Source organism: Schistocerca gregaria, chromosome 2, assembly GCF_023897955.1.
Source record: "Schistocerca gregaria isolate iqSchGreg1 chromosome 2, iqSchGreg1.2, whole genome shotgun sequence".
Lineage (NCBI taxonomy): Eukaryota > Metazoa > Arthropoda > Insecta > Orthoptera > Acrididae > Schistocerca > Schistocerca gregaria.
This window is the reverse complement of record NC_064921.1, coordinates 769946045-769965947: the sequence shown is the minus strand read 5'-3', so window position 1 is coordinate 769965947 and position 19903 is coordinate 769946045. Positions and strand designations below refer to the sequence as shown.

Here is a 19903-nt window from a genome sequence, read left to right as displayed (position 1 = left end):
GAACCACTGTCAACATCCTGGGAACCCACCTGGCACAAACCTTTTTTAACGCCAACACTTTCAGTATTCTGCAAACACTTCCTTCCCCGATCCCAACGTAGCGTGACAACTCGTTCACTGTGATGCGTCTGTCAGCAGTAACCAATTCGTTAACTGTCTGCACATTGACTGGAGTGTGTGCAGTACGAAGCCTGCCGCTGCGAGGAAAATCCCCAGTATTGCCCTGCCCGCTTTCATTATGTAACCTGCTTGCCCACCAAGTAACTGTACTGCTGTCGACAGCAGCATCTCCATACACCTTTTCCAACATCTTGTGGATGTTTCCCACTGTCTCATTTTCACATCACAGGAATTCTATGACAGCACGTTGCTTCTGACGAACGTCAAGTGTAGCAACCACCTTGAAGACATGCTGTGACGGCGCCACTCACGAGAACAGGTTGAACTATGTTTGATAAAACGCGGGAAGGATGTATCTACACACTGCAAATCTTCCACACATGCAGAATTAAAACTGTATTTTTTTTTAAAAAAAAATAGTGTGCAGCCTCGTATTTAGTCCGGTAAAATCGTGACATGTTCATGTTCCTTTAAAAACGGATTTAGTATGGACTATCAGCAACACCAAGAGAACTGAGTGTAGAGAAGAGCTGAAATTGTCAGCGGCAAGGAGGAGTCACAGGCGACGTCTGTGCAGCTATGTGGAGACGCTGTGACTGAAACTGGAAGTGTTACCATGCGGCACCCGTCTGGTATTTTTCAAACTTTCAATAGTTCGTCGTATAACGGGTATTAAATGATCAAGCTTTCATTTCATTCAGATCTGACATCCAGCGTCATAAACGATCTGTGAATGTCGTCTTGAAGAATTTCTCGCTATCTTGAAACGCATGCCTTGTCAATTCACGAAGATTGCTGGCTGGAGGCCGGGATGAAGATATACTTGTTTCTACAGCAGCCCAGACAAATTGTATGAATGACAGATCAGGGGACGCGCTGGTCACTCGCCGATTCCTCAAGTTGTTTATGATGGGAGAGGTCGTGCACTATTCTGCTGGAATATGTATACTAGAACCTCGCACATGAAGCACAGGGTTTATAATACTTGGCATGTACTGGCGAGCGTGCAACCTCCGTTTACCAATTTCAAAATCATTCCTGTTGTCAAATCCAATAGCTGTCGACATCACGATTCTGTCAGTTGGAGAGGTATCTTGAGCGCCACCGCTTCCCGAGTCTTTCAACAGGACGAAGCAGTTTCGTATGGACCACCACAAACACAAGCTATATCCAGCGTAGGACACAGGAGAACGCCGCTCAGTGTCCCTGTTCAAAAATGGCTCTGAGCACTATGGGACTTAACATCTGAGGTCATCAGTCCCCTATAACTTAGAACTACTTAAACCTCACTAACCTAAGGACATCACACACATCCGTGCTCGAGGCAGGATTCGAACCTACGACCGTAGCAGTCGCGCGGTTCCGGACTGAAGCGTCTAGAACCGGTCGGCCACTGCGGCCGGCAGTGTCCCTATTTACTCTGGCTCTACACCACGTCGGTCTCTGTTGCCTGAGGAGGGGTGTCAGCGGAGAGCGACGCACGGCGACACCGGATCTCAGTCCAGCCTGCGCTGACCTGCTGCCGCGGTCTCTTCCCCACTCTATCGCCACGGGGCCATCTCGTCACGACAGGTTCTGCGGTCACACATCTGTGCAATGTGGCCGACTGGTTCTACGCGCTACAGTCTGGAACTGCGTGACTGCTATGGTCGCAGGTTCGAATCCTGCCTCGGGCATGGCTCTGAGTGATGTTTTAGGTAAGTTAGGTTTAAGTAGTTATAAGTTCTAGGGGACTGATGACCTCAAAAGATAAGTCCCATAGTGCTCAGAGCCATTTTTGAAGACTGGACCGTTCTCAAGTTCAAGGAGATGGCGTTACGCTGAACATGCTCGTCCTCTGGACGTTCCGTGTTGAGACCTGCCCATGAACAGACACACACTATGTCATCACACCACTTTTCATCTGTATGAGTCCCTTCCCTCCGTACTGAAAATAATGAAAGTAAGGTCGCATATGGATAAGCATTCGATCAACATATCCCACAGGCGTAATGGTACTGATATAGGAGCTTAGTAAAGTTAAGATTTCCATGCTGTAATTCTTACCATTTCTAACAGTGCGTATAAATTTAGTTTCTAAACGTAAATTCTGCTTTCGTACTCTCTGTAAGCTGATAATGACCGAAAGTGAAATTGTGTTTCTACAGAAATCTGACCTGTTGGGGAGTACACTAGTATATCGTCCATCTTCTTGTCCAGCACTCGAAGACATCATGGCTGCACACCGGGAACTCCTCTCCAGCAACTTGAGAGACGCTGCGCAGCTGTTCTCACTCGGTGCGACGCACCTCTCACAACTGGTGGTTCCACTCGCTTTCGAACACATGGTAAGTGGTGTTTTTTCCCCTCATTTGAGCTGTGTTATGTGTAGCACGGACGAGAAGTGACACACACTGCCTCTCGTTAAGCGGTCAGTTTCCTGATTAATTTGCCTCACACTGTCGTTTGCTTTGCCTCTCCGACTGTAATGTTCAGTTCCTGCACGAGCGCTGGCCTATCTCTACGTCTGTAATCCTTGTGGGGCGTAGAGCAAAATCCCGGAACGTTAAGTACAGCGAAGAAAGTCGTCTGTATGGTTTTTCGTATTTTACTATCCCCTTTAAAGATTTAGCAAACTTCGTATGACATTCTGCTTAATGTACATAAACCTATTGCCTGCATGTTTACCGGAGGTAGGTCTAGATTCAATGATTTTATCTCAGTGTCTGCGAATTTGTTTATTCGGAATCTGTTGCACCCAAGGGAGAGTGGGGTAGAAAGGGGGTAAGAGATTACATAGCCAGCTTAATTAAAGTATTTAGTGATCTATGATATGAACAATCTTTCTCCCCGATATGGATGCCATAGAAAATATTGTTGTCATCGTAGCTTTAACCAGCATTTGTAATTTAATGGAAATTGAGCTGCTAGGGCAACTCTAGGAACACTCATTTTGTTTCGGCTGCCAAGAAATGGTCTACAGTCGTGAAACATATTTGCTTCCCGGTAGCTGTCCTACTGATATCAAACAATTCAACTCTTTACTGCTATGAAGTATTCTCGTTTGAAAAAAGAAGAGGAATCTTTAAATTGGTAGTAAAGAATTCCTAAAAGGATCTTTTTTCGTAAATGGTAGTTACCCGGATGTGTCAACTTCCTTACTAACTTTAGCTGCGATTTCACTCATCTTATGAAATTCTGAATGTGTTATGGCTGTTGCAGTTTCACTTCAAAAGTCGCATGCCGGAAGTAAAACTTGGAGACGTAAATCATACAAATGTACCAGCTTCCACAGGAATTCCATTAAAATTGACGCATACAGGAGTTTACACACATCCGAGACACGGTCCCCTACATGCAGAAGCCAAAACATGTCTACTATCAAATGTTATCAGTTGCTGAAAAAAATGAATACCTGTGATTAGCTCTGCGCCATATTAGGTAGCCCACCATTTTCTTGCAATAATACGGTCCACTAAATTTCAGGGTAATCGGTTCCTTCAAGAGAATACACCTTACATACTAACCACGCCCGGCAAAAAGGGTCTCCCTACTAGCCGTCAGGCGCACGTAATTAACTGCCACAAGGAATTAAAAACTAGATCTGACAAGGAATTTCAGCATTCCATTGACGTTATTACACTTGAAGCGATAGAACACACATGACAGTTTTTCTCATTCGTGCGGATACCGTTCAGAAACCGAAGTCATTTACTCCAGAGAAGCGAAAGTTGATTCATTACGGATCAGATTATAACCATCGTAGATATACGTTATTTCGGGTGGCGGTGTGGACGCCAACGATTGGCAACCATTTGTATTGTGTAAGTTGACACCCGGCCTCGTAAAATTACTTCTACTCAACGTTCCCAGTTTACATCTTGAACTTAACGTCTGTATATGAACTAATAGGCAGCTCGATATAACGGCTTTACTACTTCCCACCATAACGTTCACGTGTCCAGAGCCTGCGTCTCTGAGACCAGGTATTGACGCTTCCGACCTCATCTACTGACCTGCTACTGCAGTCACCGTACGTGCGACACGACACATTGCCACAGCCTCCACGAAAGGCTCGTAAGTGATAAAGATCCTGTTCTCTTACAGCCGCCAAACAAAACATTTAACGAATATGTTAAGAATAATGGAAATGCACGCTGCATTCAAGCCCGCTTTTCCCGAGCATTCGTCTTAATAACTGCGATTTCTGCGCACACCTGCAGATCTAACTCACACCTTCATTGCCTCTGATACCTCCGTCTGTGATATTTGGACGCTACCACCAGAGATTCCCCCACAAACGCCGAATGACGAATGCTGGTCTCAAGACAGTTGTAGCTACACTGCGCATTATTTGCGCCTGACTTCTAACGTTACTATACGCGAAAATGAAAATGACATAATAATGAGTAGCGGAGTTAGTGTAAGTTTTTGTGTTTCTTTGAAATGTGTGAACCCCTAAAATGTCGTGTCATGGTCAAATTGCTTCTTTTGTGAAGAAAATTCGGCGGTTCCTCCTGCAGTGAACTGATAAGATTCTGGGGAAAGAAATTCTTTTTTCAAAAATTTTATCGGTTTCTTCTGACAGATACGAGAGTTTGACTCCAAGTGATCTGGCATAAACACCAGCAGTTTAGGAGCGCTACGTGTTGTTTTGGATACATTGCAGTGGTTCTCGAGATTTCCAAACAGTGTCTGATTAATGCAGTTGCCAAACATGTCGTGCTTTTATCGGTTTTCAGTCGTTTCATGTCTTCTGTGATTCAAAACTTACGTTCAGTGAATATCTGTGTGTTGTTTACATTCTCGTGATCTTACATCTACCAACAAATTGCACAACCCACTCGAAGATAAGGTTTCACTAATTATTCCTATATTACAGTTTAAGTGTGTTGTAGAGCAAAAGTATCATGATTTGTGGCAAATGTGGCTGTTGACGCAGTTTAGTTAGTATGGTACGAACAGGTCAGGACTGTGGGGACTGTGGGTTTATGTTTCACTTGGGTGATTGTAAAGGGGAAACCATTCACGCGTCAGATTAGGCTCTACCATGGAGTTGTAGGTAATGTAGGGTAAAAAAAGATTTGTGCCTTCGGGCACAATCAGAAATGACGTATTTCGAATCACCTATGTTTAAGGGAAACAGATGACTGGAGCTGGAAAAAAGTGACAAGTAACGGGCAAACGGAGAAAACCTCAGAAATCACATTTCAGATTCCGGTTAGCAATTAAATTTACTTGTTATCTACAGTAGGAGAAGAGCCTCAACTGGTTTTTTTAGCTACACAGAGTGCAGCAGACTCGCAGAAACAACCTTCCTACATCGGTAGAAAAAAGTCAAACGGTGCTGCTAGTAGCTAGATAGCAGTTAGAGGTGGGCTGTAGGGCCAAATGATACTGGAAAAGCTGGATGTATAGCACAAAGTGACAGTCCTCATAGTATCTAGTACCAAGCTCAGCTGGGTCAAAGAACATTGCAGAGGTGTTGACTTTAGTGGAAGCAACACGAGACAGGTTGCCTAGTAACTTGGAATATAACACTAAAGATGACCTGGAGAAACAGGAGTAGCAACAGCACACACCCATGTGGGATTTGTGGAGGTTTTACAGCGCCATGACTATCCCTGGGTTAACATGGTTGTTACCCATGCAAGCATAGAACTCAGTGGATTGCTTTTGACAAACAATGTCTAATATCTGTGCTGTGCCCTTCGAAGCAATTGGGAGACACGGATGCAAAAATCGTTGTCAGCTCCTAAATGTGAGCGAGAAGGAAAGATTAGCTTAGCATCTTCCTGAAAGCTAAGAGGGGCCCGCAAGCGTAGAAGAAAAAAAAACCTTTGGTCGCTGGAGTCAGAGGGGCACATTTTTTAGGTTCGATTCAGGTTACGGACTTACATTATTCACAGAAATTGCAACAGAACTGGACCGTAATACATGTAACAATTTCCAGAAAAATATTTTTTTTCATCTGAACAGTGGAAAAAATATAGACGAGCTTCTTGTATGTCTACAAGAAGTGAAAAATTCCGAAGTGATAGAGGTTCTGTTCACCTCTGAACACCACATAACCACAGGAATGGAAAAGTTAAATGTCAGGACTTATCTTATAGCACCATTTTCTTGTAGTTAACTCGGAAAAAGAAGCATATTTAAAAGTAGGACACAAATCAAAAATACTGAAACGAGTATTCTTCGTGCAGATCAGAGTCTAGAAGCACATGCTTGTGGGTTGTTACCACAGAATACTTCTCTGGTAACTATAACAAGCCACATCAGTCTAGGAAACTTTCACTTATTTATGCGAAATCTATATATGCATTATTGAGCTGCCAGTCAGACAGAAAGAAACACTTAGCAGTGTTGGAGATTGCAACATAGATTTCATAAAAAGATGGAGAGAAAAAGTGAACTGTAATCATTATTTGGATGTTAAGTCTATTTTTGGTAGGCAGTTTCAACCTCGTGTGCAACAAGATCTGAGGACACAAGTTGATAAAATTTTTATAGATATTTCTCAGGCTGCAGCAATCAATGTGTACCCAACTATTAATGCACTAGCTGATCATGGAAGACAGTTCATGGTAATAAACAACGTAGTACTTTACAGTCCTGAGGCAGGCTCTTAAAAGCAGTGACTGGATACATTGTTTTAAGAATAAGTTAAAAGAGGTGGTATGGGATAAGGTATATATAGAAAATGGTGCTGACGCAAATTCTTTTATTCCGTAGAAAACTTGTGTCGATATTTGAAAGTTTCTTTACTACAGAATTATCCGGAAAATCTATTAAAGAGGAAAATGAGCTGTGGATGACAAAAGGAATTAAAATCTCAGGGAGGAAGGAAGGCCAGAATAAGTCAAGACGTAGCACTACTTGGATACTACAATAAGTACTGTAAAAGTTCAAGGGCAGGGTTAAAATGTCAAGAAGCATGAACGTTCTGACAGAAATTAATACTGCAGATAATAAATTCAGAATTGTATGGGATATTGTCAAATGAGAGATATGACAACCAGTCAGTGTACAAGATGCCGTTAACAGTTAAACTAAATAACAAGTTTTGGCTGATAATGCACAAGTTGTGAGTGCTCAAATAATCACATTTTAAACATAGCAGCAAATATCGGATTGAATGGTTTGGTGGAAGCAGCAAGAATATATTAAAAATGTTACTCCAGAGAACTCTGAGCAACTAGAAGTAGCACCAACATTCTTCACTGAAATTTACAGAATTATAAATATTCTAAAACCAGAAGTTCATTTCGTGGTGATGGAATTTCAAACTGAATTCTGACAGTCGTTCAAATTTAATAACAATTATCCACAGCGATATATGTAATGGATCACTGGCAAAGGGAATTCTACCAGACAGATTAAAATATGCAATTCTTAAACCTGTTAATAACAAACTGTATAAAGAGGACTTAAATGATTATTGTCCAGTTTTCTTACTGACACCTTTTTCGAAAATATTCAACAAATTACTGTTCTCAATAGTATTTAACAATACACTTAATATACCACAGTTTGGATTCGAAAAAGTTTTCTCAGCTAAAATTGTGTTTATACATTGACATCAAATATGACAATCATTATACGCATATCAAAAAAAGATTTGCATCACTTCGGTTCCGAGAGTTTCGGAACCTGTACAGAAAATTGGAGTAGAGATCAACATAAACATCATTTCCGCCCTATCTATTGCTCACGAAAACCACACACTGCATGTTGTATTACCATACAATGAGACATACAGAGGTGGTGGCCCATATTGCTGTACGCACCGGTACCTCTAAAACGCAGTAGCACGTCCTCTTGCATTGATTCTTGCCTGTATTCGTTGTGGCATACTATCCACAAATTAATTAAGGCACTGTTTGTCCAGATTGTCCCCCTCCTCAACAGCGATTCGGCTTAGATCCCTCAGAGTAGTTGGTGGTTCACGGCGCCCATAAACAGCCCTTTTCATTCTATTGTAGGCATGTTCGATATGGTTCATGTCTGGAGAACACGCTGGCCACTCTAGGCGAGTAATGTCGTTATCCTGCAAAATTGTCTTGTTGAAGGCATATGCGACATTAATCGGTGAAGAGAACGTGATGCCAATCCTGAGCGGTCCATTCGGCATGTTGTTGGGGCCCATCTGTACCGCTACATTGTATCGTGGTTGCAAAGATGGATCTCGCCATGGACGTCGGGAGTGAAGTTCCGCATCATGCAGGCTATTGCGCACAGTTTGAGTCGTAACACGACGTCCTGGCTGCACGAAAAGCATTATTCAACATGGTTTCGTTGCTGTCACGGTTCCTCCTAGCCATAATCCGTAGGTAGCGGTCATCCACTGCAGTAGTAGCCCTTGGGCGACCTGAGCAACGCATTTCGTCGACAGTTCCTGTCTCTCTGTATCTCCTCCATCGCTTTGGTTCACTCGGAGAAGCGCTGCCATTTCCCTTGTTGAGAGCCCTTCCTGACACAAAATAACAATGCGGACGCGATCGAACCGCGGTATTGGCCGTATACGCATGGTTGAACTACAGACAACACGATCCGTTTACCTCCTTCCTGGTAAAGTGACTGGAACTGATCGGTTGTCGGACCCCCTCCGTCTTATAAGCACTGATCAAACATGGTTGTTTGCCGGTCGTGGTGGCCGAGCGGTTCTAGGCGCTACAGTCTGGGACCGCGCGACCGCTGCGGTCGCAGGTTCGAACCCTGCCTCGGGCATGGATGTGTGTGATGTCTTTAGGTTAGTTAGGTTTAAGTAGTTCTGAGTTCTAGGGGACTGATGGCCTCAGAAGTTAAGTCCCATAGTGCTCAGAGCCATTTGAGCCATACATGGTTTGTTTATATCTTTGTGCGGGTTTAGTGACATCTCTGAACAGCCAAATGGACTATGTGTATGATACAATATCCGCAGCCAACGTCTAGCTTCAATAGTTCTGGGAGCAGGGGTGATGCAAAACTTTTTTTTGGTGTGTTTAATAACATTTCGCTAGTTGGCATTTTTGTGACCTTTCAATGGTATTTCAATGTGCATATCATGTTACATTCTTGGAAAATCTGAAGTGTCATAGATGTTACGCCTTTAGACACAGGTGGTTTCAATCATTTTTTCATTAAGATAATGTTCATAAAACTACATTCACTGAAAAAATCTGCATATTAAAAGTAATAATCAGAACAACGAATGCCAGTGAAAGTTATTCTAGATAACAAATTGAAATATTTATGTGTATGTAGCATATCAGTCACGTAATTAATTGTATCAAAGTAGGACATAGATTGGAAAAATTCCGTTATTATTTGGAGCTGAGGTTATAACAGAAGGCGGACTTCATCTAGCTATGTCTACATCTACATCTACATCCATACTCCGCAAGCCACCTGACGGTGTGTGGCGGAGGGTACCCTGAGTACCTCTATCGGTTCTCCCTTCTATTCCAGTCTCGTATTGTACGTGGAAAGAAGGATTGTCGGTATGCTTCTGTGTGGGCTCTAATCTCTCTGATTTTATCCTCATGGTCTCTTCGGGAGATATACGTAGGAGGGAGCAATATACTGCTTGACTCTTCGATAAAGGTATGTTCTCGAAACTTTAACAAAAGCCCGTACCGAGCTACTGAGCGTCTCTCCTGCAGAGTCTTCCACTGGAGTTTATCTATCATCTCCGTAACGCTTTCGCGATTACTAAATGATCCTGTAACGAAGCGCGCTGCTCTCCGTTGGATCTTCTCTATCTCTTCTATCAACCCCATCCGGTGCGGATCCCACACTGCTGAGCAGTATTCAAGCAGTGGGCGAACAAGCGTACTGTAACCTACTTCCTTTGTTGTCGGATTGCATTTCCTTAGGATTCTTCCAATGAATCTCAGTCTGGCATCTGCTTTACCGACGATCAACTTTATATGATCATTCCATTTTAAATCACTCCTAATGCGTACTCACAGATAATTTATGGAATTAACTGCTTCCGGTTGCTGACCTGCTATTTTGTAGCTAAATGATAAGGGACCTATCTTTCTATGTATTCGCATCACATTACACTTGTCTACATTGAGATTCAATTGCCATTTCCTGCACCATGCGTCAATTCGCTGCAGATCCTCCTGCATTTCAGTACAATTTTCCATTGTTGCAACTTCTCGATACACCACAGCATCATCTGCAAAAAGCCTCAGTGAACTTCCGATGTCATCCACTAGGTCATTTATGTATATTGTGAATAGCAACGGTCCTATGACACTCCCCCGCGGCACACCTGAAATCATTCTTACTTCGGAAGACTTCTCTCCATTGAGAATGACATGCTGCGTTCTGTTATCTAGGAACTCCTCAATCCAATCACACAATTGATCTGATAGTCCGTATGCTCTTACTTTGTTCATTAAACGACTGTGGGGAACTGTGTCAAACGCCTTGCGGAAGTCAAGAAACACGGCATCTACCTGTGAACCCGTGTCTAAGGCCCTCTGAGTCTCGTGGACGAATAGCGCGAGCTGGGTTTCACACGACCGTCTTTTTCGAAACCCATGCTGATTCCTACTGAGTAGATTTCTAGTCTCCAGAAAAGACATTGTACTCGAACATAATAGGTGTTCCAAAATTCTACAACTGATCGACGTTAGAGATATAGCTCTATAGTTCTGCACATCTGTTCGACGTCCCTTCTTGAAAACGGGGATGACCTGTGCCCTTTTCCAATCCTTTGGAACGCTTCGCTTTTCTAAAGACCTACGGTACACCGCTGCAAGAAGGGGGGCAAGTTCCTTCGCGTACTCTGTGTAAAATCGAACTGGTATCCCATCAGGACCAGCGGCCTTTCCTCTTTTGAGCGATTTTAATTGTTTCTCTATCCGTCTGTCGTCTATTTCGATATCTACCATTTTGTCAACTGTCCGACAATCTAGAGAAGGAAGCACAGTGCAGTCTTCCTCTGTGAAACAGCTTTGGAAGAAGACATTTAGTATTTCGGCCTTTAGTCTGTCATCCTCTGTTTCAGTACCATTTTGGTCACAGAGTGTCTGGACATTTTGTTTTGATCCACCTACCGCTTTGACATAGGACCAAAATTTATTAGGATTTTCTGCCAAGTCAGTACATAGAACTGTACTTTCGAATTCATTGAAAGCCTCTCGCAAAGCCCTCCTCACACTACATTTCGCTTCGCGTAATTTTTGTTTGTCTGCAAGGCTTTGGCTATGTTTATGTTTGCTGTGAAGTTCCCTTTGCTTCCGCAGCAGTTTTCTAACTCGGTTGTTGTACCACGGTGGCTCTTTCCCACGACCTTGCTTGGCACATACTCGTCTAACGCATATTGTACGATGGTTTTGAACTGATCCTCAACACTATCTGTACTTGAGACAAAACTTTTGTGTTGAGCCGTCAGGTACTCTGTAATCTGCTTTTTGTCACTTTTGCTAAACAGAAAAATCTTCCTACCTTTTTTAATATTTCTATTTACGGCTGAAATAATCGATGCAGTAACCGCTTTATGATCGCTAATTCCCTGTTCTGCATTAACTGATTCAAATAGTTTGGGTCTGTTCGTCACCAGAAGGTCTAATATGTCATCGCCACGAGTCGGTTCTCTGCTTAACTGCTCAAGGTAGTTTTCAGATAAAGCACTTAAAAATATTTCACTGGTTTCTTTGTCCCTGCCACCCGTTATGAACGTTTGAGTCTCCCAGTCTATATCCGGCAAATTAAAATCTCCACCCAGAACTTTAACATGGTGGGGAAATCTACTCGAAATATTTTCCAAATTATTCTTCAGGTGCTGAGCCACAACAGCTGCTGAGCCAGGGGGCCAATAGAGGCATCCAATTACCATGTCTGAGCCTGCTTTAACCGTGACCTTCACCCAAATCATTTCACAATTCGAATCTCCGTCAATTTCCTTCGATACTATTGCACTTCTTATCGCTATAAACACGCCTCCCGCTTCACTGTCCAACCTGTCTCTGCGGTATACATTTCAATCTGAGTTTAGGATTTCATTACTGTTTACATGTGGTTTCAGCCAACTTTCTATCCCTAGTACTATATGGGCGTTGTGACCGTTTATTAATGAGAGCAGTTCTGGGACCTTTCTATAGACGCTCCTGCAGTTTACTATCAGCACATTAATATTTTTATTCCCTGTTGCATTTTGCCTACTCCTGCCTTGCCGCGTCTCAGGAGGCGTCTTGTCGGGCCTAGGGAGGGAATTCTCTAACCTAAAAAAACCCCATGTGCACTCCACACGTACTCCGCTACCCTCGTAGCCGCTTCCGGCGTGTAGTGCACGCCTGACCTATTCAGGGGGACCCTACATTTCTCTAACATCCATGACCACGGTCCCAATTAGGATATTCGAACTGGATTTTGCAAGTTCCCACACTCTAGTTAATACTATAAATACCTTGACCAATGTACAATCCTTGGCAGGTTTTCACGGGCCTCTGACGTGTCACCCATGAAGCTTGTCAGGGGTGGAATTGGAGGAAATGTAATTTCAAACCAGCAACCTTCTCCCGCTGACAAAAAAATAGTTAAAATGGCTCTGAGCACTATGGGACTTAACATCTGAAGTCATCAGTCCCCTAGAACTTATAACTACTTAAACCTAACTAACCTAAGGGCATCACACACACCCGTGCCCGAGGAAGGATTGGAACCTGCGACCGTAGCAGTCGCGCGGCTTCGGACTGAAGCACCTAGAAGCACTCGGAGACCGTGGCCGGCTCTTCAGCTGACATAGCATTAGTTTGTGGTACAGCAAAAACTTGCACAAGATAAACCTCAGAGGATATTGCCATCATGTTGCAACGAACGAACAGGTTGTTTACGTCCGTGGGTGTCACGACTCATATTGACGTTGATGATGGCCGTCAGTTATACATGGAACGAAAGTTTAATTGTTTAATTCCCCCTTGTGTGATGAACATCTCCACAAAGTGTCGGACTTGTCCCTTATGGTGCTACACTTCCCATTGCCATCATTGTATTTGTTCACAGTAGCTTACGTTATCTTTGGTAGATGAATCTCTTCTGAATCCTCATTCTCAAACTGAATACTGTGGGGCTCCTTCGCGCTATTTGATCTACATACTTCACAGAGTAGCTGTCCAATAACTTTTCCAAGAACGTTATCTTCTTAGTGCCGTATGTGGACATTTTTAACAAGTTGAAATTCTGATTGGAAGAGGAACTGAAACCGGATCAGTTCGCCTCCCACTGAAACTCCTCTCCCCACTGAAGCACCAAAGGACGCCTCAGTGTCTAATTTGACACCCGCCGGCAGACTCCACAACGCGCACCACTACCAAGTATGCTGTGCGACCAGCAGCCGAGGAAGAGTGGCTACAGCCGAAGTTTGGTCGCCCCATGTCCCGTGACAGTAACAGAGAACACGCAGTTTGGGTTAACTTATAAAGAATACATGTTCTGCTCCACAGTTACATTTACATACACACTCCGCAGGCCACACTATGGTGAGTGGTGGAGGGTATCTCGTATCATTGCTAGGCATTCTCTTTCCTGTTCCGCTCACAAATGGAACAAGAGAAAATGGGGCGAGAGAGAATACACTGTCTGTGTGCCTATGCACGAACCCTAATTTCTCTTATGTTACCTTTTCCGTCATTAAATAAGATGGAAGTTAGTTACAGTAGAAACAATCTGCAGTCAGTCGTAAATGTGTTCTTTAAAGTTACTCAGTCGTGTTTCTCGAAAAGAACGTATCGTCTTGAATTCACGGAGTATATCCATAATAGTCTCGTGCTGATCGAACCTACCGATAACAACTCTAACAGGACGCCTCGAAACTGATTCGATCCTCTTCTTTAATCCGACTCTGAGAGGATCTCAGACTACAGAGTAGTACTCAAGAATGGGTCTCACTAGAGCTGAATGTGTGGTCACCTACATTTGCTTAAAATTCTCCCAATTAACGGAAGTCCTATCGAGCAGTACTCAAAAATTGGTCTCAGAAGTGTTGAATGTGCGATCATCTACAGTTACTTAAAATTCTGTCAATAAACCGAAGTCGACCATTCGTCTTCCGTGCGACACCCTTTATGTGCTCGTTCCATTTGACGTCGCCCTGCGACGCTCCGCTTACGTATTTAACCGATTTAACTGTGTCGATCAGCACACTACAGACACTTATTCGAACATTACTGGATTGTTTATGTTACACATCTCTATTAGCTTACATTTTTCTGTATTTGAAGCAGCCCACTAATCATCACACCAAACAGAAATTCTGTCCAAGTAATCGTGCCTCTTCCTACAGTCACTCAGTGACGACACTTTCTCGTAGACTACAGCGTCATCAGCAAACCGTCACAGATTCCTGCTCACCCTGCCACTTACATCGTTCACGTATGTAGAGAACGAGAGTGGTCCTACAACACTTCTCTTGGCGCTCTTTACGATAACCTTTTCTGTGATAAACCTTCGCCGTACATACTGGTTATCTTAGTCCATTCAACAGATCTCTGATTTTGCTCCTCTGTTAGGACAACTGGGACGGGCTCATTTTTTCACATCTGAAACTCTTAAATCCATAAACTTTTCTTTATGACTCCAAATCTGCAAGACTCCAGACATATTAAGGAATAGATGATACACGCCAGACATCCAACAACAATCGTAAATGTTCAGGAAAAGTGAGCAGCAAGACAACAGGAAAACGCTACAAAATTTGAATCTAACTGACATTTAATATGGGCAAAATTAACTGAGGAACTCTTTCTGGTATGGAGTGCTTGTTGTCCACCATTACGTATGAATATTGTCACAATATGTGTACATGTTTCTCACTTCACTGGTAACGAGTAAGGTTTTGATGCAATAATCAACGATCTCATTTTGAAAATCGTTCATATCTCTGAATAAAATCACGGAATCCCAACCGTGACGTGTGTCTATACAAGTAGGAACGTGACGCTTCTAGTAGCCCTTGAACATTTTATTCAATCACACTGCCGATAGGACATGCATTCATACATTTAAATGTCTTTACTCTAGCTGTAGTTTCCTTTTCTGAATCTGCAGGTTGAGGATTCTGTGTGGCTGATAAGATATTGCTAGAAACTTACTTTGCATTAATCTTGTAATGGCTGCACAAAACTGAATGGATCGTCATACACCAGCAATAATTTAAATGTTATATAATAAAATTACATGTACGTTATGATGACTGCAGCTTCTGAATATAGTGCAAGTAATTTGAACTATTTTCTGTGTGTCACAGGGTAACCACACCACTCTTCAGCGACTCGATGGATGGATTAAGGACATGGAACTTGTGAGGGACATGCTAGACAGGAAATTAAAGGATTGGGTACATGACATGCATTCCGTGTTGGAGCAGATACCGACATACACGATAGACGAAGACAAGAACGGAACTGAGGAGTATTTAATAAGGTACAAAACAATGTACATTCAAACCTTTCTGGAACTTACCATAATTCGTGAATATTTCTTGCACTTTTTTCCCTGGAGCGTAATCTTTACAGCTATACATGCCACTAAGGTAATTTAATTCAGGACGGGGTAAAGAAATGTGACTGACGGACAACAGTGAATGAGATGGTTACAGGATTTAGTCATCAACAAATCTTTAGGAATCCGTTTGGTCTTCAGTTTTTGGGTTTGTTTTTTGTCTGAAAAAGGACTACATACTAGGCGGCAGATGAGCACAGCAAATCAACACAACATACCATTATAATGCACGGTTTTCCTACTTTGACTATCAGATATCGTTGTTGTGGGGTGGCAGCTAAGTTTACATAATTCATGGGAACAATAACAACTTGGGAACACCTGTGGTACCTGAACACGATAACTGAGTATTTCGTCACCACAGTACATCCGTACGAGACTAGGAGCACGTGGCAAAGAAAATTAGTCATGCCCAGGTGAAATTCCGCTAATACCGTGTAACACCATACACAGCCTAGATAATGGCACCAGTAGGGCGAGGGAGAGACTCAGTAGGTCATGTTAATCTCAGTAGACGGAGAAACAAAGCACCCATTAAGATTAAACAAAAAATGGGAAGATGTCGGCGAAATACAAACTCACACATTACGAAATGTCGCACGAAAAACTGACTGGGCGCATAGAACAATTGGAAAAAGAGAATACTAACCTTAGAAGAAAACAAAAGCAAGACAGTCCTTTCTCTCGCTCGTTGACTGGCAATTAGAAATAGAGGAGGAACTCAGGAACCTGAAATAAAATTCTAAGCTAAATATGTGAGCCATCTAGGAAACGTGGGCCGGACATGATAGTGCATGACGTCCCAGTTAGCATGACAGAAAGTGGATTAATTGTCCCACTGTACGAAGAGAACTCGGAGGAAACGACAGATAGGATGCAATTCTTAGAAGAAACAAAAGTCATATTTAAAGTAGGCCCACGGGAGTAGCTGACAGTAAATTATGCACTGAAGGTAAATGCAAAAGTCAGACCACAATTATTTACGCAGAAACGAGTATACAACGGGTTTCGATCAACCATTGTGAAGAACTACGTTTCAATTAACCAATGCTATAACTGCCACGGCTACCGGCATATTGTAAAGTAATATAAGGAAAACAAACAGACATGCTTCCACTGTGGAGAGTGTGACCATCTAGAAAAGAACTGTAAAAATACCATTCCATATGCGAAAAGGAAGAAAGCCAACGAAGTAAAGAAAGTGCGGCGTACCATATGTTCTTGCAGCGGGATATTCAAAGAACCAAATATGGGTTCTGTACCACTGCGTAATTCACTGGCGAGCATCACAGGAAACCACAGAGTAAATACAGACGCAGGAAATATGACTTCGCCAGTCCAAGAAGGTGAAATGGTATCTAGGAAAAAAGCTATGGAGCCCACTGATCAAACGGATTATAAAGTTACCTGACATGTTTGTGAACGACGGAAACCTCCATCGAAAAGGAAGCGAGATGCAGAAAGGGCTAAAATATATTGGTCGAATGTGAAGGGCAGAGCGAGAAGAGACATAGCGACACAAACCGAAACGTGACTCACCATCTAGGCAAGGGCCATGACGAGATGGACAATGAAAATGTCATCAGGAAGATTAATGGAGAAAAGGAGGGGAGTTTCTGGAAATGGCTGAGAAGAAATGAAAACAAGGAACGGATAGCATGTCTACCTCTAGACAAGGAGTACTTCAAGAACTACATACTATTAAATTCAGAAAAAGTGCATAAATGCAAGATGTGAGAGCATGCAACACGTTGTGGTAGGGAAGTCTGATAGCACCCAGCACTTTATGAGGATACACATATCATAAAAATTACAGATGTTAACTCGAAAAGGGTAGAAACAGTGATGGAAGAAATTTATGGCCCGCCCTGCGACCTGTTTCCGAAATGTGTGAAAAAGCAATGAGATCAACTAAATTAGAGCATATGCATATATTAACGATAGCAACAAGACATCTGGTTAGGCACAGTCATCGTGAAGGCTGTTCCATAAATTTTGCTGTCTTGGATGAGATTGATCACATTCAGCTAAGTGTCAACAACTTGCCTACAGATACGAAGGAACTGCAAACTCTACTGGACTTCGTCTTTTAAGAGGAGACAGAAGGCACTTCACACTGAGCATCTGTACAGGCAATTAGTGGTGACACATGGCCAAATTGTATATGATTACACGTTGCGATGGCCCCGTAGCTATGTGCTCACTAGATTCCCGTAGCATTCACTTACCGTCAGATCGCACACCAGCGCCAATTGAACAGAGACAAATGATTAAAATCGGCCATATAAATGAGATGCGCAGTGCCATGGTGCCTGAGGAACTCGGGAAAGTATTAGAGCAGTTGGACCCACACATACTATGTATTCAGGAGCCATTACCTCGCATGCCCGTTACAGCATAGATCATAACATCTGGTCAACATCGAATGGCCGTGATTGTGGTGCCAATAAAGACATAACGGTGACAAAGATACATTGATTCTGTGACGAACACGTGGTGACCGCCTTAGGAACATTTTACACTACTGGCCATTAAAATTGCTACACGACGAATAGGACGTGTTACAAACGCGAAATTTAACCGACAGGACGAAGATGCTGTGATATGCAAATGATTAGCTTTTCAGAGCATTCACACACGGTTGGCACCGGTGGCGACACTTACAACATGCTGACACGAAGAAAGTTGCCAACCGGTTTCTCATACACAAACAGCAGTTGACCTGCGTTGCCAGGTGAAACGTTGTTGTGACACCTCGTGTAAAGAGGAGAAATGCGTACCATCACGTTTCCGACTTTGATAAAGGTCGGATTGTAGCCTACCGCGATTGCGGTTTATCGTATCACGAAATCGCTGCTCGCCCTGGGCGAGATCCAATGACTGTTAGCAGAATATGGAATCGGTGGGTTGAGGAGGGTAATACGGAACATCGTGCTGGATTCCAACGGTCTCGTATCACTAGTAGTCGAGATGACAGGAGTCTTATCCCCATGGCTGTAAAGGATCGTGCAGCCATGTCTAGATCCCTGAGTCAACAGATGGGGACGTTTGCAAGGCAACAACCATCTGCACGAACAGTTCGACGATGTTTGCAGCAGTATGGACTATCAGCTTGGAGATCATGGCTGCGGTTACCCTTGACGCTGCATCACAGACAGGAACGCCTGCGATTGTGTTCTCAACGACGAACGTGAGTGCACGAATGGCAAAACGTCATTTTTTCGGATGAATCCAGGTTCTGTTTACAGCATCATGATGGTTGCATCTGAGTTTGGCGACATAGCGGTGAACGCACATTGGAAGCGTGTATTCGTCACCGCCATATTGGCGTATCCCCCGGCGTGATGGTTTGGGATGCCATTGGTTACACGTCTCGGTCACCTCTTGTTCGCATTGGCAGCACTTTGAACAGTAGACGTTACATTTCAGATGTGTTACGACCCGTGGCTCTACCCTTCATCCGATCCCTGCGAAACCCCACATTTCAGCAGGATAATGTACGACCACGTGTTGCAGGCCCTGTACGGGCCTTTCTGTATACAGAAAATGTTCGACTGCCGCCCTGGCCAGCACATTCTCCAGATCTCTCTCCAATTGAAAACGTCTGGTCAATGGTGGCCGAGCAACTGGCTGATTCTCTATCGAAGGGACAAATAATATAAAGAACTACTACACCAAACAAGAGTAGAAAAACAGGAGGCGTATATTAAGGACCAAATGGTACTAGATGTTTGGGGTTTTCCATACGAACTTCCAACAAATAAGGTTTGATCACCCGCTGTATAATCAACCCTGAGAAGATCCGACAGCCTGATGACGACAGATTGGAAAACATCACCGCAGTACCTACTCAGAGATTTGTTGCCGGATGACAGAACGATGGAAGACACAGAGTTCCATCAGAATTTTTGTCCTGAATTATTAGAGCAGCAAGTGAACAGCAGTGCTGTGATTCCATTTGCCCAGGATGAAGTGAGACTGGCAATAATGAAGTTAAAGAAGAAGAACAAAGCAGCAGGACCTGACAGAATACTGGAAAAAGTGTTGCATCAGCTCGTGGGCCACATTGTACCATATAAAATAGTGTTACCAAACGAATGTCTTTTGCAGGATCGTGTGGCAATAGTGTGGAAAATCTTTAATGTCATTGTACTAAAAACGAGGAGAAGACAAAGACCCAAGAGAACCGAAATCTTACAGGCCGGCTTATTGGTAAATTCTCTATCCAAAGCACAAAAAAAGCTTATGTGCCGCCGTCCGAGGGGCTGCAGACAGTTACTAGGCATGAGCCCCTGCAGTACGGTTGCAA

General features: G+C 43.2%; 1 protein-coding gene across 1 annotated transcript in view; it reads left to right on the top strand.

Annotated features, from left to right (window-relative positions):
- Positions 1-19903, top strand: part of LOC126334998 (uncharacterized) — a 78900-nt gene that overhangs the window by 38479 nt on the left and 20518 nt on the right. Inside the window, exons 4-5 of the mRNA XM_049997816.1 lie at positions 2320-2447; positions 15341-15516. Coding sequence (XP_049853773.1) covers positions 2320-2447; positions 15341-15516 — 304 coding nt within the window. The remainder of the gene's footprint in view (positions 1-2319; positions 2448-15340; positions 15517-19903) is intronic.